We start from the raw sequence: 21,357 nt of genomic DNA, 5'->3' as shown, positions 1-21,357 counted from the left end.
GTTATTCATTTTTTTTTAATGAAACATGTAATACTGTTGAAGACTCAAATTTTGAAAGTGTTAATCAAATAGATAAAACGAACCGTGCAACATTAAATGATGAGGAGAGCTCAAAAATATAACGAGAAGGTCTAATTGAAAAAATCAGTAGCATTTCCTAAATTATATTAGACTGTAGAGTATCTCCAATCACACGCTCCTTGCAGTTAAAATTATCAAAACATTATGTTAGGAGCTCTTTAAAAAAGTTGTACTTCAGTCATACTCCCTACTTTAGCGCATCATAATGACTGCAGATTGCACTTTACCGCAGTGACAGAAAGCAATAATGCTTTTACATAAATAAATTATTTATATTGATACACAAACAAGATCAAATGAAACAAATGCTAGAGATTACACCACGTCTTGTAATTATGATACACATGAAGCACACGAAGCAGCTCCCTTCAGCAACTCTACTTCTGACGATCCATTAATTGTTGAAGAATTGCCTGTCAACAACACAAACAACAACTCATGATACCCATGTGGTCTGGTACACGTTATTTTCGTCATTAAGATCAACGACGATGACATAAAACCTAACAAAAAGTTCTGATACATGTTAAAAACTTTTCCTACATTGTGATTAAATTCCTCGAAAGATCGGATTCAGTTGAGCTTTTGATGCATTTATCCACTGCACAAGTTATTATAAATTGCAAGCACATGCAGATAAAAAAAACACAAAGTTTTGTTGTAGTGACTTACAGGACAGGATCCGTATGATTTCATCCCCTGATGTAGTTCATGGGATGAGATTAAAAGTTTTACAGGACCGAATTCAATGGATTGATTCTGTCCTCTGTTGTCGGCAAACCCAATTAGTTCACGTTGTAGAAGGTGTTCGAATGCCTGCAGAAGTGAAAAGTGAAAATGTTCTGCTAAAATGTAACACAACAATAAGATTTGTTATAACACAATTTTAGCAAGGAGCTAAGAGTACCCGTAAGCAAACATTTCTTGCAAAATAGTCAGCTGTCTTGACCGAATCGTGTATGCTTTTATACTCTGCCAGACATACCAAACATGTAAGCGAAAACTTAATAATAGGACTTAGAATGACAAGAATCACATAGTCACCTTTCATTACAGCGTTGAAATTGTATGAGTTCTGCTCTTTAACTTCCAACCTCTTCATGCATACCAGAATATAAAGTTCCAATACAGAGCAATCTGCTTAAATCGTTGATTTTCATAAGAAAAAAAAAGGAGAAAAGTAGAAAAGAAGAAGACAGGAAACAATACATCATTGCTTTGCTTCGCTTCATAGTTATATACACAAGTCTTTGGCAGGCAGAAATGATGGATATGGGAGGAACAAAGAATGCAGATAATGAAGTCCAACAAAGAAAGATATAAATTCTCAGACCTTTTATGCATTCCAACTTTGGATGCCTTTGGATATTTGAAAGTGCGGTTTTGAAGTTTTCTAGTGACAGCATTCCAGATTCTAAATCCATATCAGAAACAGCGCGGAATCTAGTATCATGGTCCACGACGAGTAACTTTAGTATATGACGAATGATGAACACTAAAAGCAATACATTCATTCAATTCTATCACGTTCAAAAGAAAAACTTACAGATATCTTAACAAATGTTTGACGGTTGAATCAAGATTCAGATATGTATTAATAATCTCTTTGAATCTCTCATCAGCCAATATAGTCTGTAAAATGTCAAGGACTTTACAAGCTGAAGGATCTGATTTGCTAGAATACTATAGAATGAAAAATTGTTTTAGATGAATATTCTATGTTATCTCATTAAAAGACATAGTCAGGAAAGGATACTTGAAGTTTTGCATTGAATGCAATAGCATAGTCTGGTGGAAAGCTTGAGTCTGTTGGCAATAGTAAAATGTGCTCCAACAATCTGCCTCGTTTGGAAATTAAGAAAATCAGAAAAGCAACTACTACATTGGAAGTGTCAATATTTGGGAAGAAACAATAACAGCACCCAAGCCATAAGTTAATAACTTTACCGTTGTATGTCTTCATAAGCAGGAGGAAGAAACAAAAGCTTTCTATGTGAAAAACGAGATCTTACTCGTTTGTCCAAAAGCATATCAGCATCCTGCATGAAAATTTCTTCTCAACTTTGATGCAACTAATCCATATGCTAACATTAAAACCTAGGCATTCACAGTTATGGCAACAAAAGTTAACAAGGCAAAGATCACAGCAATTTTAAAGCAACATACCAGTCGCGAACTCACACCAATGACAACAGCTTGAGATGTAACTGACTGCATTGCATCAAGTAAACTATAAAGCAATCTCTGTTTTCCCTGTAAGGAACCATAAGTGAAAAAGAAATATTGAGTCAATGGTTGTTTATTTTTATTCTATAAAGACAGCGTGAATTTAAGAACTCAAAATGGCATTTGCACCGAATGAGTTGCACAACTTGCAGAGATGCGACATGGGTCAAAATTCATATCAGTCAAGACTCATAACATATTCCCGTGAGTAACCGACAAGAAACTCTTTAAGGTATGCGTAGGTTTAGCTTGTAAGTCATACACTTCTTACACCTTATATGTTGCACAATATTCACATACCAAATGGCGTCTTGTCTTAATATTTATAGTTGATACTTCAACCAAAAGCACCCAACCAGAGTCAATTTTGAGAAAACAAGTATGCTCATTTGAGCTCTGATCAAGCAAACCCCTTTCATGAAAGCTCCAGTAGAGAGAGAAAAAGTACTATATTTTCTCTAGGTTATAATTACATTTTCATTGACATTCTTCTAACATTTAGTTTCAGTAGACCGAAGAGTGTGCTTGTTCTTTATGTTTCAGTCTGCACGTACTCTTCTTCAATAAAAGACTTAAATTACTCCTTACGAAAGGATAAACTTTCCTACGATTTCCAGTGTAACTTTGCAGCCCGAGATAAGATTCACAAGTTTTTTACATGTTAACTAATTGCTTTTCACAAATCTTCACCAGTTTCAAAGAACGAAGAAGCCAAAGATAAATCATGAATGTCAAAGAGCAAGGCTGCAGAATTGAAAAACAAACGGGCAAAGGAAGATGAGGTCTTACCAGAGCAAACAAGTCAAACTCATCCAACACAAAAATAATTGTTTTATGCGCTAATCCACACTCCCTAATTAGCAGAGAAACAGATCTGTTAGAACCTCTAATCCATATGACAAGAATCGCACCACGGAAACTTTATACGCACCTTAACATGGCTATCATAAACTGAGAGTTATCATCAAACGATGCCTACAAAATGATCACAACATCAAGAAACCAGAAGTTTTCGGAAGTACAATGCTTCAAAAGTGGTTTCAGATAAAACTATGCACGTTACCATTCTCGAGAACACCAAATGATGCTCCACGCATAGCTGCCTAGCGATTTCCTGAATGACCAACAACCATATTAAACAAAGAAAAACATAATGTTACCATCTAAGATTCCTGAATGAATCATCACAATTTCAACCCCAGACCTGAAAAAATAAAAAGAAAAGTAGACAGAATCATCAACCTTGAATGCGCAGTTGTCACTGTTATGTAAAAGGCCACTCAACCTAATCTGCAGCACAATTTCCAATCCAAATTAAATTGCAAATAAACATTTAAACGGGATTAAAAATAAAAATAAAAGCAGGAAAATGCAAAGATATTATAGAGAATAAAAGTGAAAAATGCAAGCATACCACTGAAATCATATCAGGAAATTCTTGTAATAAATCGCTGAGCACAAGCTCCAATACCTAAGACACGAGTAGAATAATAAAATCAACTGTATATTTATATTACAATTATAAGAGGATTGAAGAGGAACTACAATGGAAAATTTGGGGGGCATACGGCAATTTTTCCGGAACCACGGGGACCCAGAAGCAAAATGGAGTTGTTGCAGGCCTCAGTGATCGAACTCGAAACTAAAAATTTCAACTTGCTGCAAAAAAAATAAAAAAAATAAGAAAATCAAAGCCAAAAAGCCCCCAATTTTTTATTTTTTAAAATTGAAATTAGGGTCGAAGCGTTTGATTTGAAGGAAATTGGGGACCTGTAGTTTGAGTCGTCGGAGTGAGAGAGAGCTTTGAAGGCGAAATTTGGGTCGCAGAGCCGGCTCCGGAGCAGACATAGGGCTTTCTCCGCCGGATTTTCCCGCGCCATTTCGAGAAGCAAGCTCGGAGCGGGATGAAATGAGACGAGGGAGAAATGGCGGGAATGAATGCGCAGTCGGTTTATACAGTACTCACATGTGCCCCACCTAAGACCGAAGGCCCAAGTTAAATATGGGCCGAACTGAACCTTTTCTGTGGGCCGAAATTGCTTGTGAGGCCCATTCTACGCCACACATTACGTCATCGGCGCATAGTAGAAAACAAATAGAGAACCGGCTACGATGCGCCATTGGCTGCGATTCCAAAAATATCGTCCCGACGAGCTGAAGAAAGAAGCACCGACCAGTCATTCGCATTCAGACGTCGTTCAGAAGAACCAGAGGAAGAAGAAGAAGCAGCGAACTTGCAGTTGGAAGCGTCGGAGGAGAGATGGGAAGCATCAGTTATGCTTCCATTTCCAACTTGAACTTCATCCGGAATCACACCCACAATTGCTTCGACTTGCGGGGACCAATCAGAAATCAGCTGGGTTCCGTTCGAGTCCACCACTCGAGGAGGCTGAGACCGGAGCTCAGTGCTCTGCGGATCCGGAGGAGCCTCCGCGGTGACGTCGTTTGCTACGCTGTTGATGATGATTTGAGAGAGAAGCAGCAGGAGTTTGGCGCTGGACCTGGGGTTGGGTCCGCTGTCAAGGAGAGGCCTTCTACTGGTAACACTTAACATCCACAATTTGTAAAAAAAAAAATTCACTGAATTTGTTATTAAGTTAATAAGAGCTAAACATGGATTTTCTTACAATTGTTAGTAATTCTAGTGCTTTTGATTCTTTGCTAATCTGAGTAATTTGAGTATGTTTAGAAGCAAAATATACCTTAAATCTGATCTGGGAGCTCTGTAATATCCGTTAAGTATAATAATTGTCTGGTACTGATTCAAGAAGTAATTTGTAATTAACCCTGGTAAGCATTTTGCTGGCAGGAAGCACTTTTGCTAGAAGTGCTTTTCTTAGAAACACATTGAACTTTTTACTAAAAATCCAGTGCTTCTTGAGAAGCACCTCTAGAAAGCGCTTCACTTCTAAGTTTTTCTTCCAAATGTAATTAGAAGTGCGTTTGATTGAGTGGAAGAAAGTGCTTTTGCTACTACAGAAAAGAAACCGAGTTTATTTAGCTCCTAGTGTAATTTGGACCTTTTTCGAAAACAATTCGTTTGTACAGGTTTTGCTTCTGTAAAAGCATATAAATTTACTCACTTATCACAATTTAGATCTTGCCTTGAGAAAGTACGCGTTAATGTTTTCAGTTAGAAGTTTGACATGCCATTTTGATGTACAATATAGATTTGGTTGATGGAGTGAAAGAAGACAATGGAGGAAGTTCGATTTCCAATTTTCTGTATCCTAGTCAAGAGCTCCTCCCGGATGATAAAGAGATGACCATATTCGATCATCTGGAAGAGCTGCGTCAGAGACTTTTTATATCAGTTATAGCGGTTGGTGTTTCTATTGGGGGGTGCTTTGCATATTCTAAAGACCTTATAGTATTTCTTGAAGCTCCGGTTAAAGAACAAGGTGTAAAGTTCCTGCAGCTAGCTCCTGGCGAGTTTTTCTTTACTACTATAAAGGTTAGACTCAGTGAATATCTATCCGGTCCTTGAAATGATTGCTGCATTTAAGATTTTGTTTTCCGGAAGTGCAAATCAGTCCGGCTAGCTATTGCGGAAGTGTAATGAAGTGTTGTAGGGACTTTATGATTAGTATTTCGCATAAGAATCTCAGTCTTAAATGAGAATATTACCTCTTGCTCCTTTTTTTCGTGTTTTCATTTGGTTATTTCAGAAGTAAATCACTGTAACAAGAAAGTTCTTTTGATTGTTTACTGCAGGTATCAGGATATTGCGGCATTCTATTGGGGAGCCCCATCATTCTGTATGAGCTTATAGCCTTTGTTCTCCCAGGATTAACGAGAGACGAGAGAAAATTTCTGGGGCCAATTGTTTTAGGCTCATCGGTTCTTTTCTATGCCGGTATCACCTTCTCCTATATGGTGTTGACACCAGCAGCCTTGAACTTTTTTGTTACGTATGCAGAAGGTGTTGTGGAATCTTTATGGTCCATCGATCAATACTTTGAGTTCGTACTTGTTCTCATGTTCAGCACAGGCTTGTCTTTCCAGGTAACGACTCTCCTCTCAAGTATTCGTAACCGAAATTTACTGTTGGTTTGTGCCCCTAAAATGCATGCATTGAAGTGGATCTCTCAGTAGAAGCTCCGTTAACAAATTACCTTTCATCTTATTATAGGTTCCGGTTATACAATTTCTCCTTGGACAAGTCGGTCTGGTATCAGGAGACCAAATGCTATCAATTTGGAGGTATGTTGTGGTTGGCGCTGTTGTGGCAGCTGCTGTGGTTACCCCGTCAACGGATCCACTCACTCAGCTTCTTCTGGCAGCACCCCTCCTCGGTCTTTACTTAGGGGGTGCCTGGGTGGTTAAGCTTACTGGCCGGTGAACCCTATTAAACGCATGAAATTTATTTGCAGTATCGCGCATTCAATGTTTGTAAGGATCTTTACATTTGCAACATGTAACATAAATGCGATCTTATATAGAACGAGGGTGGATTCTAAACTCGAATTCAAATGTCAAAACAAGATATATTTTCTTCTCGAAAACAAAGACTTACAAAGCTCTGCAAATTCAAATTCATCTCTCTCTCTCTCGCCTAACTGTTCAAATCAATATTCTGCACACTGGTTTCTAAATCAACAGTATTAGGAGAGGCCACTTCAGATTCGAGCTGTCTCAATGAACTCTTCAAACAATTGCACGCCTGACTAAAAGCTTCCAGATTTCCGTTGAGATTCTGCAATTCGGATTGCATATCATCAACAAAACTGGAGATTTTCTCGGATGCTGCGTTGATAGCCGGAACCTCTTGTGGGGGATATAAACAAGCTCCAAGCTCGTCTATTTGTATTCCGATTTCTTTACACATATTCAACAATTTCTCCAAGGAATCCACAAGATTACTGCTGCCGTTTGGGTTTTCCAGTTTAAGCAAACCGCTGATGGTGCGAATTAGTTCCTTTATTACCACAAGAGCCTCTGACACAACGGCAATTGCCAATTGAGAAACTCTCATCTCTTCAGGTGACAAGTCGTTGCCCAGATCACCATCACTTAAAATTTCATCATCATCGGGTTCAATCTCTGCTTCAGTAGAAGGCTCAATAGAGGATTCATCTGTCGGGTCAGAGGAAGCTGGCTTAAGCTCCTTCATCTCACGAAGAACATCCTTCACCGAAACTGCAACCTTGGTCATTGCTCGCCCAATTGCTGTAATATTTGTGGCAGGTGTCATTTTGAGAGCAGAACACGCTTCCCATACTGCACCGACCCACTGTGGAATTGAGAGTTTCCCATCTTTATTCCGTGCTCCTGCAAGTGTATGTTCCAAGTGAAGATGAGGTTCCTACTAGCTAAAGTAGTCGTCAAATCTTTAGCCAAGACAATTGCACTTCCAACTACCATAATATGCAATCAAATAGACTCTAATGGTTATTAATCAGCATTAGCCTCCAAAATTTGATGTCAATGATCTACACGAAAGCTAACTCTAGAAGCTGAAGTTCATGGTCACTTTGAAGTCATACACCTGAAGTTCATGGTCACTTTGAAGTCATACACCAATGACAGTGTGTATGTGATTTCAACAAAAATACAAAGCATGCAGTGATTTTTAAGAACAAGAAATGCTACAGAAACAATGTATGGTTTAGAGGGGGGAGAGAGAGAGATTACCATACAAAGAGATAGATTCCTTCCACAGCTTAAAACTGGTGTCAACAACTTGCTTTACAGACGTATGGACACAAGAAGCTAGCGTAGGCCCTGCACCCACTGTACTCCCATGTGAAAGCAGAAGAAAACCTTGCAGGGTATTGAAGTAGGAAACCATGTTTTCTTCAAGTGATCTAACTTGCGGTGTTTCTCCTCCGGTCCAAAGCATTCCAACTGCATTATCGAGTCACATTTAGTCACTTGAGCATCAGGCATTATGCAACAGAAGGGAGAAGAAGAAACTATACAGCCAGATCACGAATCGAAACATAGATAGACATATACGTCAGATCTCCATGGCGCCTTTTTTCGGAGTACATGATCACTCAAGGCACATTGAAGAATATGTTGTTGAGTTACAGAAGCATATTTGTAAGGGTGATAATGCTAGGGAGACTAAATTTGCAAACTAAATGATATGTCACCAATACGATTGAGCATGTTAATCAACGCTTAAGAATAAACCAATCATCAACTTCCATATCCTTTAGTTTCCAAAATTTAGTCTCCCTAGCATTACCCTATTTGTGAAGTCCAGAAAGGTGAAATCAGAATTCCTTCTATAAATTTTCCAGATTTTGCCATTCGAAAGGACACGTTTTCGAATTAACTATACCAAGATATTAGCAGTGGACACAGATGACAAAAAAAATTAAAATAAAAGCAAGAAAAAAAAAATTGAAGATTGATAGGACTTACAAATGGTAGCTTGTTTGGAGACTTGATCGCCCATCTTTGTGACCTCCACCCAGCTCACCTTCTCAAGTGTTGAAGGTGCGGTTTGATCCAACACCTGATTTCATCCAATTCAACAAACAAAACCATAAAAAAATAAAAAAAGAAGGAAAGATTGAATTTCTAGAGACAGAGAGAGATTGAACCTGGAAGGTCTCGTGGACGGTGTTGAGGTGGTGATTGAGAGTTCGAGTCAGTTGGTCTCTCTCGGCTCGGCCCATCGCTCGGCGTTTGACGGAAGGAATTGCAGCTGCAGCAGCGGATTCTCAAAATTCTCAGAGGTTTAGGGGTTTTGTGGAGGGGAAAATCTTCTGCCGCCAAGTGCCAATAGGGTAACGCGATTAACAGCCAGTTCCGTTAAGCGACGACGTCTCGTCTTTTGTATTGGGCTAAATGACCTTCGGCCCGTTATGGCAATGAGCTTTTATTTTTATTTATTTAATTTTGTACTAGCGTATGAATTTTTTTGCTAGACCAATCTTAATTAGATAAGTAAACTAAATCTAGGATAACAAGGAAACTTAGGGAAGAGAGAATAGTTGAAACTAGAGTGGCTAAAGTGGGGAATTATTGGGAATACCGATTTGTGTATGTGGAACGGTGTGCTTTCTCACAACTTAACCACAAAATCTATCCATCACTTTTTTAGGAAAAGTATGATATTTGTTGATGAGGTAAATGAATAAGTACAATTGTTTGGACCCAAATTTACACCATCGGCCTATGCAATCAAGGCCGTTGAGTGAGCATAGCTCCCAACCTTCGGATGGAAAAGTAAAGATAATTTTGTTATTGTTAAAGGATAATATGATGGTTTTTATCATAATAATTATCTTTTAATAAGAATTATATTGGCATCTTCTTAAACCAGATAAATAGGATGCAAATTATATCCCAAAGCAGTACAGTTCGAGTTGATTTGGGATGTCTAATGGCACTTGAAAGCTAAAAATGAATTTGAAATTCATTTGATCAGGATGCATGCATGGATGGGTTTAAAAGGTAATGAAATTATGATGATGTGATAAGCGTGGGATTTGATGGTCTTGGATAATGGTGATAAGAAACCTAGGTAGGCTAGGTTATTTGAGTAGTGATGGATGTTGTCAGATGAATTGATGATGGAATCACAATGCATGCCGTGTGAAAGACTACTTCCCATATAACTATGTACTGCGAATTTGGTGGTGATTATCTCCAAAAAAAGGAACCAACCACACCAGTGCAGGTGGATTGGTGGTTGTTTAGATAAACATTATTTGTTCAAATCCAAGCATGCAGGCTATATTAGGATTCAACGTGACAAGACGAAACACAAGGATTGAATTTGGTTGCATTTTTGACTAAGTTCAGAGTCTTAGTAAGGTTTATCTGAGGCTTAAGTCAGTGGAAGAGTTCTAATTGCATGGCAGAGTCTTTATCAGCTCATCAACCAACACAGACTCATCCTTATAAATACAAGACACCGTGCAGCAAAAAAAGCCCTCTCCAATTCAACACACAAAACTGTCCTGCACAAACTCTCGCTTTACGCGAAATCTCTCAACAACCTTGAGATTTTTATTTTCTTTTTCCGCCAACATATTTTCAGTTTGGATAAATAACACTGTGAAGGCAACCGACGAACATCTTCAGTTTGGATAAACAGCATTGTTGCCGTAAAATCAACCGACCGAGGAGCACCTTCAGTTTGGATAAATAGCACTGCGTCGAGGCCAACTGGTTATCTATCCAAGTCTCGGTCAAGAAGGATTTTTGAATCCTTATTGGCAGAGGTCATCTCATTAGCCTTCTTGGCGAAGTAAGGTGTTACAGGTTACTACATTCAGCACATTGAAAGCCGAATTTGATATTGAGCTTTGCAAAACTAGCAGCCTTTTCAGACTCTAGAACCCGAAGGCCGATACGTGTTCCTTTCTCGGCCACAGTAGCAAGATCAAGAAGTCAGCAGCGCGCTTAACGCAGCATCAACACATTTTACTCATCGGCTGAGCTCGGTCTACGAGTTGGCACGTCCTACACACAACCGAAGGATGTAGTTAGCTTACTAATTACTTGGCCTGCGCGCCACGTAGGCTTGGTAGTTTTTAGGGTCAACAACAATACAAGGATATGATGCCTTTATTTAGGCCTGGATAAAACATTGTCAGAGATTTCAACCTGATCGAAAAGAAAAAAGTATCCCGCACTAATTACAATTAAATTTTATCTTCGAATAACAAATCACCAATTATATCTAGAAGGTCCTTGAACTTGCTCCATTGAAAGGCCATACCTTTACCACTTACTTTAATCTAAATCTAGATATATCACTTCCTCTTAAAAGTAGGAAATATATTCATACCAATTTCATATACTTTCCTGCTTTTTAATTCTCCAACAATATGTTGTATACGCTTAAGAAATCACAAACAGGCTTGTGAATTTCGAGTTCAAATATTCGAAATCGATGCTGTCCTTTTTAAGATCACACAACTTCTTCCTTTCCCTTTTGAATTTACCTTTTTATTCCCAATGTTGCACAGCTTTGGATTAATGACAGAGTAAGGAGCTGCTTGCAGACTTGTATTTCAATAGAAAATATGGGAAAGTAAAATATACAGCCTCTATCTTCTTAAACCTGAAGGCGAAAATAAACTCATTCCTAATATAATAAGTGAACCCATCCGAAAGGGAAACAGATTTTCCCTAATATCTTTGGACTTTTAATGTATGTATGTATATCTATATATATCACGTCACAAAAACCAAGCTTCCCTCATAATAATATTCAAAGAATCTGATAGCACCACCACCATTCTCTTGTACCTCCTCCTTGGCCTCCCCCTCCACAGCACAGTAGTGCATTCAAGAGATGGAAGCGCAAAATTCCGAACGTGAGCGTATAATCGAAGTACGTGAAGATGTTCCCGCTATAGAAACCAGCTTGAGTGGGACAAAGATATGTCGGGATGGATCCTGCGGATTTTTAGATGATAAATCTAGTTCCAAAGATGCACAGGGACGTTTGGCATCCATGCGCAAGCTTATGATAGCAGTTGCACTTTGTTTCGTTTTCATGAGCGTGGAAGTTGTTGGCAAGGGCAGAGTCAAGTACAAGGCTTCTTTAGGCTATAGCATAGGGAGAGTATGGCTCTTCAAGCTTAAAAATATTAATTTTTAGGTTAGTTTATGATTTTTAATTGTCATATTTCACATAAGAAATGAAATTTTTTATTAGTAAGCTTATTTTTAAGAATAATAAGAGCTAATAGATGTTAAATAAACTCATCACTTTAACCAATGGTTCCTTATTTTATTTACTTGAAAGCTTTGAAGACTAGAAACCTAGAAAACATAGTATAAAATTCTTGCTTTAAATTACTACATTCAAGTTTTTACTATTATATAACTTTATGTATGTAACATAGGATTAAAAACTTGATAATTTTAGCTTAACCTACCCACCGAATAATTTCTGACTACGCCATGGGTTGTTGGAGGTATCAAAGCCAACAGTCTTGCAATTCTCACCGATGCAGCTCATCTGTTGACGGATGTTGCAGCATTTGCAATTTCTTTGTTCTCAGTTTGGGCATCGGGATGGGAGGCAACTCCTCGCCAGTCGTACGGCTTCTGCAGGATTGAAATACTAGGCGCTCTAGTTTCGGTCCAGCTGATTTGGGCGCTTTCTGGGATCCTTGTTTATGAAGCCATTGCAGGACTTATCCATGGTAGTGCAAGTGAAATTCAGGGCTATATTATGTTTCTTGTTCCTAAGTCTTTTTTTTTTTTTTTTTTTTTTTTTCGAAAACCTCGGCAGGATGAGGTAAATTTATTGATAAAAAGAAGTTACACCTAGTTAGGGGGGACATAAACATTAGCCCTCATAGAACAAGAAAAACGAAATACAAAGAGGAGGGACATACACCTTACCCCTTTTGAAAAAGAAAATACTAGAAAAAAGAAAGGGGGGACATAGATCATACCCCTCTTTAAAAAGAAAATACAAGAAAAAGATTGGGTGGACATATACCCAAACCCCTCTATAAACCTTAAAAGGTAAGAACCTGCAAGACAAGCTGCAAAGCGAAAAAGGAAATCCAAAAAGATTAGGTAAAAAAGGGAAATCACACATCAAGAAGGGGAGACAAACCTGTAGGCTGGCATGCCCAAGAAATCTGAGTGCATATGAGGAAGAATCTCTATAGGAGGAGCAGAATGCCAAACAAGTGAAGATAAGAGAAGCCCTAAATTGGCTAATTTGTCAGCAACATCATTCCCTTCTCGAAATGTATGAGAGCAACGGAAAACCATGTTTTGCAATTGGAGAATACAATTGTTCCAGCATGTCTGGAGTGATCAAGGAGGAGAGAAGGATCCAGAAGCGAAACAGGATATCACGTTAGAAGAATCACTTTCAAGCCATAGATTTTGCCAACCCCGCGCATGAGCCAATTCCACAGCAATGATGACAGCATGGAGCTCCGCATAGAAAGAAGTATGATGCCCCAAGCTTAGGGAGAAACCACCAAGAAAATAGCCTGCAGAATCTCGGAAAACCCCGCCACAAGCCGCAGGACCCGGGTTACCTTTAGCAAGGCCATCAGTATTCACTTTGACCCAAGAAAAAGGAGGGGGATGCCAAAGAACAGGGACTATAAAAGGAGCTTTACAAGATTTAGCCGAGATTCCAAGAGAGACTAAAAGTTGCCTATCCAAAATGCCTTGTACATGACCAAGGGATGAGAACTCCAACCTGGCTAATCCAAGCCAAGGTGGAATGGCAAAGGCGTGAGAAGGAAGAGGGTTTACTTTCAAACTTCACTTTGTTACGCATCTTCCAAATAGCCATTAGCAAGAAAAACCTTGAAGCTAGCCATACATTACGAAGTTGTGGAGAAAACCGTTTTAACACAAAAGTAAGCCAAAAGTCAAACTTCACTTTCTACGTTTGGTTTAGTGGTTAAGATTAGCATGGCATTCTTATTTTGTCATGAGATCATGGATATGGACATGGACAGGGACATGATAATCATCCTCATAGTCATGAGGATCCCGATGAGACTCATAACCATGGGATTACTGTGACGACACATCACTCTTACCATCATGAGGTGCACTGCAATCACGATGGCAAACACCGTCATATAGTTGAAACCGCGGAACCTCTACTCAAGCATAGCTGTGAAGGTGAAAAGAAACCGAAGAAAAATGTGCAGGGGGCTTATCTTCTTGTACTTGGCGATTCCATTCAGAGTATCGGAGTGATGATTGGTGGAGCAATTATATGGTACAAGCCCGAGTGGTAGATTGTTGATCTGATATGCACCCATGTATTCTCAGTAATCGTGTTCTCGACCACAATCCCGATGTTGAGGAACATTTTGGGTGTTCTGATGGAGAGCACTCCGAGAGAGATTGATGCTACAAAGATTGAGAAAGATCTCTGTGAGGTGGATGAGGTAGTTGCCATTCATGAATTGCACATCTGGGCGATAACTGTTGGTAAGGTACTAATCGCTTGCCATTTTATCGTTAAGCCAGATGCTAATGCCGACATGGTACTGGAAGAGATTATAAACTACATCAAGCGAGAATATAATATCAGTCATGTAACGATTCAGGTAGAGTGTCAGTAGAGTCTGAGAGAGATGATTTGCCAAAGTTTTTGAGTGTTTTAATTAGGTCAGTTTTGTGTTTTAAGACTTCAATTTTCCTCCATAGTTAGAAAGATCATCTGTTATCTCTTTGGTTGCTCTTATATATGTTTCTGATGTAAGACTTCACTTTTGTCAACATACTAAACCATAGTTACAAATAAAATTCCATCTATATATCATTCGTTCGAAATCGCCCAATAGGTTATTTTCTGATTTTTTTTTATACAAAAAATATTTTTATTTTAAATTAATTTAAACTGTGATCAATGTCGCAACTGACTCATGTGTGGGTAAGTTTCTCTCAATACACACAAATACTTGAAAAAATTTGGCATTCTAAAAGGGAACTGGGAATTTGGGAGGTCACTATAAGTCATATAGAAACAGGGTTTAATATCCCGCTAATGTATGTTTAGTGTCGTTCAAGTTCATTTTCGATCAAAGTTTATAATCGGGCCTATTTGTGCATACTTCACCAAACACAAAACTTGCCAAATTTTGTATCTTGTAGGGCATATGTTTGGGATTACTTCTAGAATGACTAAAAGTCTTTCTGATAATAAAAAACACTTTTATGAACATGTGTGGATCATGATCTCTTGTATCACCACGTGATGTGTGAGACAACATGCGGATATATAGCCGGGTACGTTCACGGTTTAGTAAATTCAACTGCAAAAGTGCTGATATGTAAGATCTGATGGCTCTATATAAATGATGAATTATCTTTGTGAGAAATCTTTTGTTTTTCTTTTTTCGTCCTATCGCATAGCTTCGAGCCTGTCCTCTTCTTAATTTTTTTTTTTTTTTTTGAATGCCGTCCTCTTCTTAGTTTAATTTGAAATAGAAATATCGTTTGTAAATTTGTAATCAATCTCTGATTGCACAGGGCACAAGGAAGATATGAGGCCAATCTCTTATCTTGCAAATGATTTCTTAACTCGATCAAAAACTCACTATTATGGTTCTGATCGATTGAGATTAAAATATCAAATTATATGCTTTGTGCATACGAGTTCACAATGTATTTCAACAATGTGAGTAAAATTGAAAATACCGAGAAATATAAAGCTCTGATAAATAATAAAAGAACACTACTTGCTCGTTATAGTTAAAGAGTCATTTCTCTTTACCTATAAAACCGTTGACAAATATACATAAGCGACGTAGGAAAGCATTTTTGAACATGTGCTAAATTGTGGTATGCATGTACGGAGGAACAAGTACGAAGCCAAGATTTTCCGTCAACCTTTGCTTAGTGGCACAATTGATTATCCAATTGAAGCCTTCTTCTCAAATATCCTCTCCCTTGCCTTCCTTGCCTGAAAAAACAAAACCCAAATTCTATGAAGATCCGGAAGAAAAACTAAGTGCTACTAGACTAAATGATCATATGCCGAAATTATGAAGAGATTGAAGTTAGAAATAGACCTGCTTTTCCCAATTTGTACGAATTGTTACCAAGGAGAGCAGAACCGTTTGCACAAAAGAACCAACTTGTATCCCAATCCAAAGTCCCCTTCCTCTTTGGTGTACCAAGAAAGCCAATAGTGCAGCAACTGGGATCCCACAGAGATAAAATGCTCCAAGGTTTACGTAAGCCCCTATATGCTGCCACCCAGTTCCTCTAGCAACACCTGATTTTTAATCTCGAGATTAAAAATTTAAACAATGTAATTATCTCTAAGCAAGATGCTTAATTAGCTTATTGGCAGTAAAAATATAACAAAACATTTAACCTGTAAGGACCCCTTGAAAGCTGTCTAGAATAAGAGACAGACAAATTAGAGGTGCCATGGCTATGACATAATCGACGACGTCCTTCTCCTTGCTAAAAATGTAGCCAAATATGTGCCGGCAGGCGAACAGGGTTGTGGTTTCTATACTGGTCTCTATGGCTGCTAGAAACACTGCGACGCGAGCAGCTAAACGCGCACCTTCTGGGTTACCGGCTCCTAGTTCATTTGCAACCCTAGTACTATACAATTTTGCATGCAAAATGTAAAGTTAAAAAGATCGATTTGTTAGTTAATTTTTATGCAGATTTTAACTGTATTGATTAAGCATACCTTACTGCAGCACCAAAGCCATATGGTATTGCATAGAGTGTTGAAATGGTCTGGAGACTGTCCAGAAACAATTTGATTAGATCTAATCAAATCCAAATTCAAAAACTGGTTTTAAAATTTCTACATAAATTATAGAACGAAAACATAAAAACTTACCATACAGACAGTACTGAAGTTTCGAGGGCCGGATTTGGTAAAAGCCCGGAGAGCAAGATAAGCAATTCGAATGACCACCACTCAAGGCTACAAAAGCCATCAACAAGAATCAATTGCAAAGACTTTTGACGTTTACTGAGGAGCTAATCTCGCCTAATCCTGTATTTATTTACTTATTTTTAATTTTAAAAAAAACAAGGAAATATTTTATGAAAACATGTCAGAAAATTCTAGTTGAAGAGCTACCATAACATTAGTGCAGAAGGGATTGAAAAGCGAAAGAACTCTCCGATTCCTTCGAATATCTCCTTAGAAATGGGAGCTCGGGTTTTCGAACAGGCAGAGGAAAACTTCATGTACATTCCAAGTAAAATCAAATTGAGCCAGTAGGATATACTGATTGCTAATGCTCCTCCAAGGTGATCCAGCCCGGACTTGAAGACGAGAGCCCAACAGAGAGGAATATGGATCAAGAGGGTGACGACAGAGCTTACAAGCATAGGAAATGTCAAACTTTGTGCCTGAAAGTATCTAACGAGTGGTTGAAGGGCAGCATGAGCGAAAAGACCAGGTAGAAGCCAGATTGTGAATTTTCTGGCTTCGCGAGAAATGTCAGGGTTTTGACCCATCAAAATTAGTAACTTGTCCATGAATATCCATATCAAAGATAAAGGAAGACAAACTAAGGTGAGGGAAAATATAGCAGTGTAAGTATGAAGTCCAACTTTCTTAAATTCTTCTGCTCCAAATGCTTGTCCACATAAAGTTTCCAATGCACTTGCCATCCCTAGCTGTCAGCATGTTACAAAAATATACTTAACTAGTTTCTACAAACAACGAAAGAACAAAAATGGAGGATGAAAGGCTTACGAAAAGACTAAAGCCGGTGACCCCAGAGAGGGAGATAGCTATGGAGGTGCTAGAGAGAGCAAGCTCGCCAAGTTGACCTACCATCATCATCGAAACAACGCGCAATAAGCTCTGGGATAAGTTCACAGCAATCATGGGTGCTGCTATGTAACACAACCTCTTTGCTTCTTGGAAGGAAGAACGCCATGTTACAACGGGTGCTTTCACATCGACCATGACCTCTCTCTAGGATGAAGTAATAGTCTGTACTCTCCAAATTTCCATTATTTATGGAATTTTGAGTAAATTAAACTCACGTTTTCGTGCTATTTCTTGTTTTTATTCTCTTCCTTTAAGAAAATACAAAGTGAGATTATTGATTTAAGGGAGTTTTAAAGAAAAGCCCACGGTACTGTTCACTTTAACAAAAAACCACATTTTTACACTAAAAAGTCACTCCTGATACTATTCACTTTATCCTTTATTTTGTCCTTATCATTAAAACTCAAATTTTCAAGCTCTTTTCATTAGTTTTCCTTTGATTTAATCCACACCTAAGTTTGTGTGTATGTGTGTAAACTCCAGGAATCAAAATAAACAAAATGTAGATGTTGGCTTGTATTGGATAAGTGGTTTTATCAAAAGGATAGCAGAGTAAATGAATAAAACTCGACGTAGTTCTTTTAGCACGAAATGTTTCTCGATGAATAAAATTAAGCTCATCAAGCTTAAATCAGTTGTACAATGCATTATCCATCATTAGAATTTAGACACCTTCATTGATATATCCTCTCCCTTGCCTTGGTTGGAACATAGAAAAACCCAACGTATGTTAAGATCCTTGTAATTAACAAAGGCTGGTAAAATTGAGAGATTTTTCAATGGACTGGTATAAGGGTGGTACACTACGTGTCACTATACAAATGGTGAGATATGTGTACTAAAAAAGTTAATAACTTAAAAAATGAAATTTCCCACTTCTATTAAAACACATGGTGTACCACTTATGTTCCCGTCACAATTAAAAATTTGTCGGTAAAATTAGGCAATTTTAATAATAAAATGTTGTTGTTTTGTATTAGCTGCTATATCAATGAGTTTTACTATAACCTTTGTCTTTTGGTTGCCAAGACAATAAAAAGGAAGTACCAATACCGAGGGCGAAGTTTCAAGAAAACGATTTTCAGCTTATAGTATAGAAAAATGTTTGCACGAAAGCGAAAGCGAGTAGAATGGTTTGCACGAAAGATAAAGCCGGTGACGCCACAGAGGGAGATGGCTATGGAGGTGCTAGAGGGCAATAAGTACCGAGGTAGAATCACGGCAACATGCATTTTGGCAATAACAAGATCTCTTCCATATCTGTCTGTGAAGTGTCTTGGCCACCTTTTGCACGCTCAGCCTGCGTTAAAGTAATATACACACAACTATTCGGTCTTGGTTGGTTGATCACTAAATGACGGTACGGTCGTTACCACCGAATGACTAACTGTTCGGTCTTGGTTGGTTGATCAACTAAGTATCCGGTCTTGGTTGGTTGATCACTTATTTGACGTAGTGTGTCGAAATATTGTCGAAAATAGCGGCGGGATTCTGCTGAACATTATTTTAAGATGCAATTTTACTTCTTTTTCCGGCCTTGTGTTCGATTAATTGATTTTCTTGAAGAATGATATAAGAATCTCTGAATTTAGAAGAAAAATGGAAGTCTTTCCAGAAAATAGATGCGGAAGGCGATCTAAATTATTGAGTGGTTGGTGTTGAATAAAGAAAGTTGTGATTCCACCATAACGATTTTTTTTCCTAAGTCAAATGCCTAGAAAAAAAATTGTATAAAATATAGCCATTTCTTGTACATAAATAGGATCACCTCCTCGAAACAACAGGGATGCTGGCTAGGACTAGTTCAATTGGTGCTCTGGCTAGGCCAATTACTGAGTGGAATCAACAACTTACATTAGTACTTACATTAGCTTAGATGCAGTGGTATCCGCATTTTTTCACTGAGAGTTCCAGATTGAAGAAGAGGCATATCAAAATATGGTGCGGCAAAACCCAAATCGAGATGAATGGAAGATGCATTTGGAACCAACTTGTTTTTCTAGATTAGTCGAGGTATTCATTGAAAAGTCTTAATGCTACCTTCGACAGTCTTGAGACCGTAAAAGCAATATGGGAAGTAGCCTAACCTATAAGCTCCTGCAGAATCTTTCCTCCCATCAATATAAAATTCATTCTCAACATTGACTGTACAAGTTGGGAAGCGGTGAAAATGGAGGAAGAATCGGGAGGGGGGTGGGGGTGGGTTTGTTGGAATTTTTGATTGGGTATTTTAAAATGCAACTCTTCATTAGTCACTTAATACTATTCAATTTGTTTTAAAGTCTTAATTTCAGTCTTTATTTGTAAAACCAAAACTGATGCTTTAAAAGGGGTTTATAATGTTAGCATTTGATTGTGCAATAATGCTCTTTGAATTCACATTATCTGGCCAACGTCCGTTTGTGATTAAGCCTATATATACACTACTATTGCGTAAATAAAAAGATGAGAAATATAGAGCTCCAATCTTCTGTCCCTTTCACTTCTCTAAGTCTTCAATCCATATCTTTCATTGTTCACTTTTATACTAAAGTAAATATTGGGCTGTTCATCCAATTCAAGTATTGCGAGTGTAAGCTTACAAGGATTATAGATTGTTGTATTCTGAAAGGTAGGGCGCCATAATCTGCTACATCGAGACTTAGTCTTAGAGAGGCGGAATGTACTCTTAAGAACAGTGAACTTACACGCCTCAACCTAAATCTTGTTCTAATCAAGGATCGATGAAGAGTATTCTCTAAAGGATCAAGTAAAATTAGTTAGATGTTTGTTAAATGTTTGTTAGGTTTCTTATGTAAATAGACAGATTAGACAAGGGTATAATTGTAATTGTAAGGGCAGTATATTGTCTATATATACACTGCCATATCATTGTAACTTTTAATAAAGAATTAATATAAGAGAGATATTTAGAAACTGTGATTTCTACATGGTACCATCGCCAAATCGCCTCACGGCTTCTTCGATCCTGTCATTTTCTTCTGCTCCTTTCTGATCTTCTTCTCCGGTGAAATTGATTGCGTTGTTCTTCTACTTCGATTCAGGTTCTCGACTTCTTTTTCTTGAATCTTCATGGCGTCTCCCTCTGCATCCTCATCTCCAATTGAGTCGGTGCCTCCTCCAAACCCTAATTCTTCTTCCCCAAATCTCAATTCCTCTCAAATGTATAATTCTCTTACGATCCAGAACATTGGCAGCATGGTTCCGATCAAGCTCCGGCGATCCAATTATCTGCCATGGCGTGCTTTGTTTGCTCCGATTCTTCGTCGCTACAAGCTCCTTGGGATTGTTAATGGCACTGAGCCTTGTCCATCTCCCTTTCTTCCTGATCGCTCTCTTAATCCTGCTTTTGAGCAATGGTATGAGAAAGATCAGAATCTGCTTATCTGGTTCAATTCAACGCTCTCTGAGGAAATCATTCCGTTCACAGTCGGTGTCTCTTCCGCTCGTGATCTCTGGCTCAAACTTGAGCAACGTTTTGGTGGTGTCTCGGATGCACACATTCATCAATTACGTTCGAAGCTTCAAAATATTCAGAAAGGTTCTCAGTCCATGTCTGACTATCTTCAACAAATCAAGGAGATCTCCGATTCTCTCACTGCTGCTGGTGTATCTTTCACTGATCGTGATCTCATTGCCGCAACTCTTGCTGGTCTCTCTGATGATTTTGAATCGTTTACTGATTCTATCTTACTTCGCCTTTCGTCTACTTCTTTGGATGAATTACATGGCCTGTTGCTCACTAAGGAGTTATCCATGGAGCGTCGTAAGAAAATCTCTTCCTCTGAGCCTTTTCATGCCTTTTCTGTGCAAGGTCAACCGCC

At 38.3% G+C, this 21,357-nt stretch overlaps 4 protein-coding genes and 1 pseudogene across 4 annotated transcripts; 2 read left to right on the top strand and 3 right to left on the bottom strand.

The window, feature by feature from the left end:
* Positions 1 to 135: 135 nt before the first annotated feature.
* On the bottom strand, positions 136 to 4,288 carry ORC4 (origin recognition complex subunit 4). Its single transcript, XM_068472264.2, has 16 exons — positions 4,078 to 4,288; positions 3,876 to 3,966; positions 3,722 to 3,778; positions 3,550 to 3,597; positions 3,371 to 3,421; positions 3,239 to 3,282; positions 3,097 to 3,160; positions 2,248 to 2,334; positions 2,029 to 2,120; positions 1,838 to 1,919; positions 1,628 to 1,713; positions 1,415 to 1,524; positions 1,126 to 1,218; positions 989 to 1,053; positions 754 to 897; positions 136 to 494 (listed from the first exon to the last, which is right to left on the bottom strand). The coding sequence occupies exons 1-16, from the start codon at positions 4,185 to 4,187 to the stop codon at positions 459 to 461; spliced, it is 1,260 nt and encodes a 419-aa protein (XP_068328365.1). The 5' UTR covers positions 4,188 to 4,288; the 3' UTR covers positions 136 to 458.
* Positions 4,289 to 4,400: 112 nt separating this feature from the next.
* On the top strand, positions 4,401 to 6,816 carry LOC137731743 (sec-independent protein translocase protein TATC, chloroplastic). The gene is made up of 4 exons (XM_068470937.2): positions 4,401 to 4,847; positions 5,478 to 5,761; positions 6,022 to 6,312; positions 6,440 to 6,816. Exons 1-4 carry the CDS (start codon positions 4,568 to 4,570, stop codon positions 6,647 to 6,649), a joined length of 1,065 nt encoding a protein of 354 aa, XP_068327038.1. The 5' UTR covers positions 4,401 to 4,567; the 3' UTR covers positions 6,650 to 6,816.
* Positions 6,775 to 9,305, bottom strand: LOC137731742 (uncharacterized). Its single transcript, XM_068470936.2, has 4 exons — positions 8,862 to 9,305; positions 8,680 to 8,773; positions 7,942 to 8,154; positions 6,775 to 7,578 (listed from the first exon to the last, which is right to left on the bottom strand). The coding sequence occupies exons 1-4, from the start codon at positions 8,934 to 8,936 to the stop codon at positions 6,863 to 6,865; spliced, it is 1,098 nt and encodes a 365-aa protein (XP_068327037.1). The 5' UTR covers positions 8,937 to 9,305; the 3' UTR covers positions 6,775 to 6,862.
* An 801-nt stretch (positions 9,306 to 10,106) lies between these two features.
* On the top strand, positions 10,107 to 14,515 carry LOC137730542 (metal tolerance protein A1-like; annotated as a pseudogene).
* An 896-nt stretch (positions 14,516 to 15,411) lies between these two features.
* LOC137732346 (protein DETOXIFICATION 12-like) lies at positions 15,412 to 18,186 on the bottom strand. Its single transcript, XM_088687984.1, has 7 exons — positions 17,453 to 18,186; positions 16,829 to 17,373; positions 16,583 to 16,669; positions 16,427 to 16,483; positions 16,097 to 16,335; positions 15,789 to 15,994; positions 15,412 to 15,679 (listed from the first exon to the last, which is right to left on the bottom strand). Exons 1-7 carry the CDS (start codon positions 17,666 to 17,668, stop codon positions 15,629 to 15,631), a joined length of 1,401 nt encoding a protein of 466 aa, XP_088544110.1. The 5' UTR covers positions 17,669 to 18,186; the 3' UTR covers positions 15,412 to 15,628.
* Positions 18,187 to 21,357: the final 3,171 nt, after the last annotated feature.

Source organism: Pyrus communis, chromosome 16, assembly GCF_041283825.1.
Source record: "Pyrus communis isolate YQ-2024b chromosome 16, ASM4128382v1, whole genome shotgun sequence".
Classification (NCBI taxonomy): Eukaryota; Viridiplantae; Streptophyta; class Magnoliopsida; order Rosales; family Rosaceae; genus Pyrus; species Pyrus communis.
This window is presented reverse-complemented; position numbering and strand designations above follow the sequence as displayed.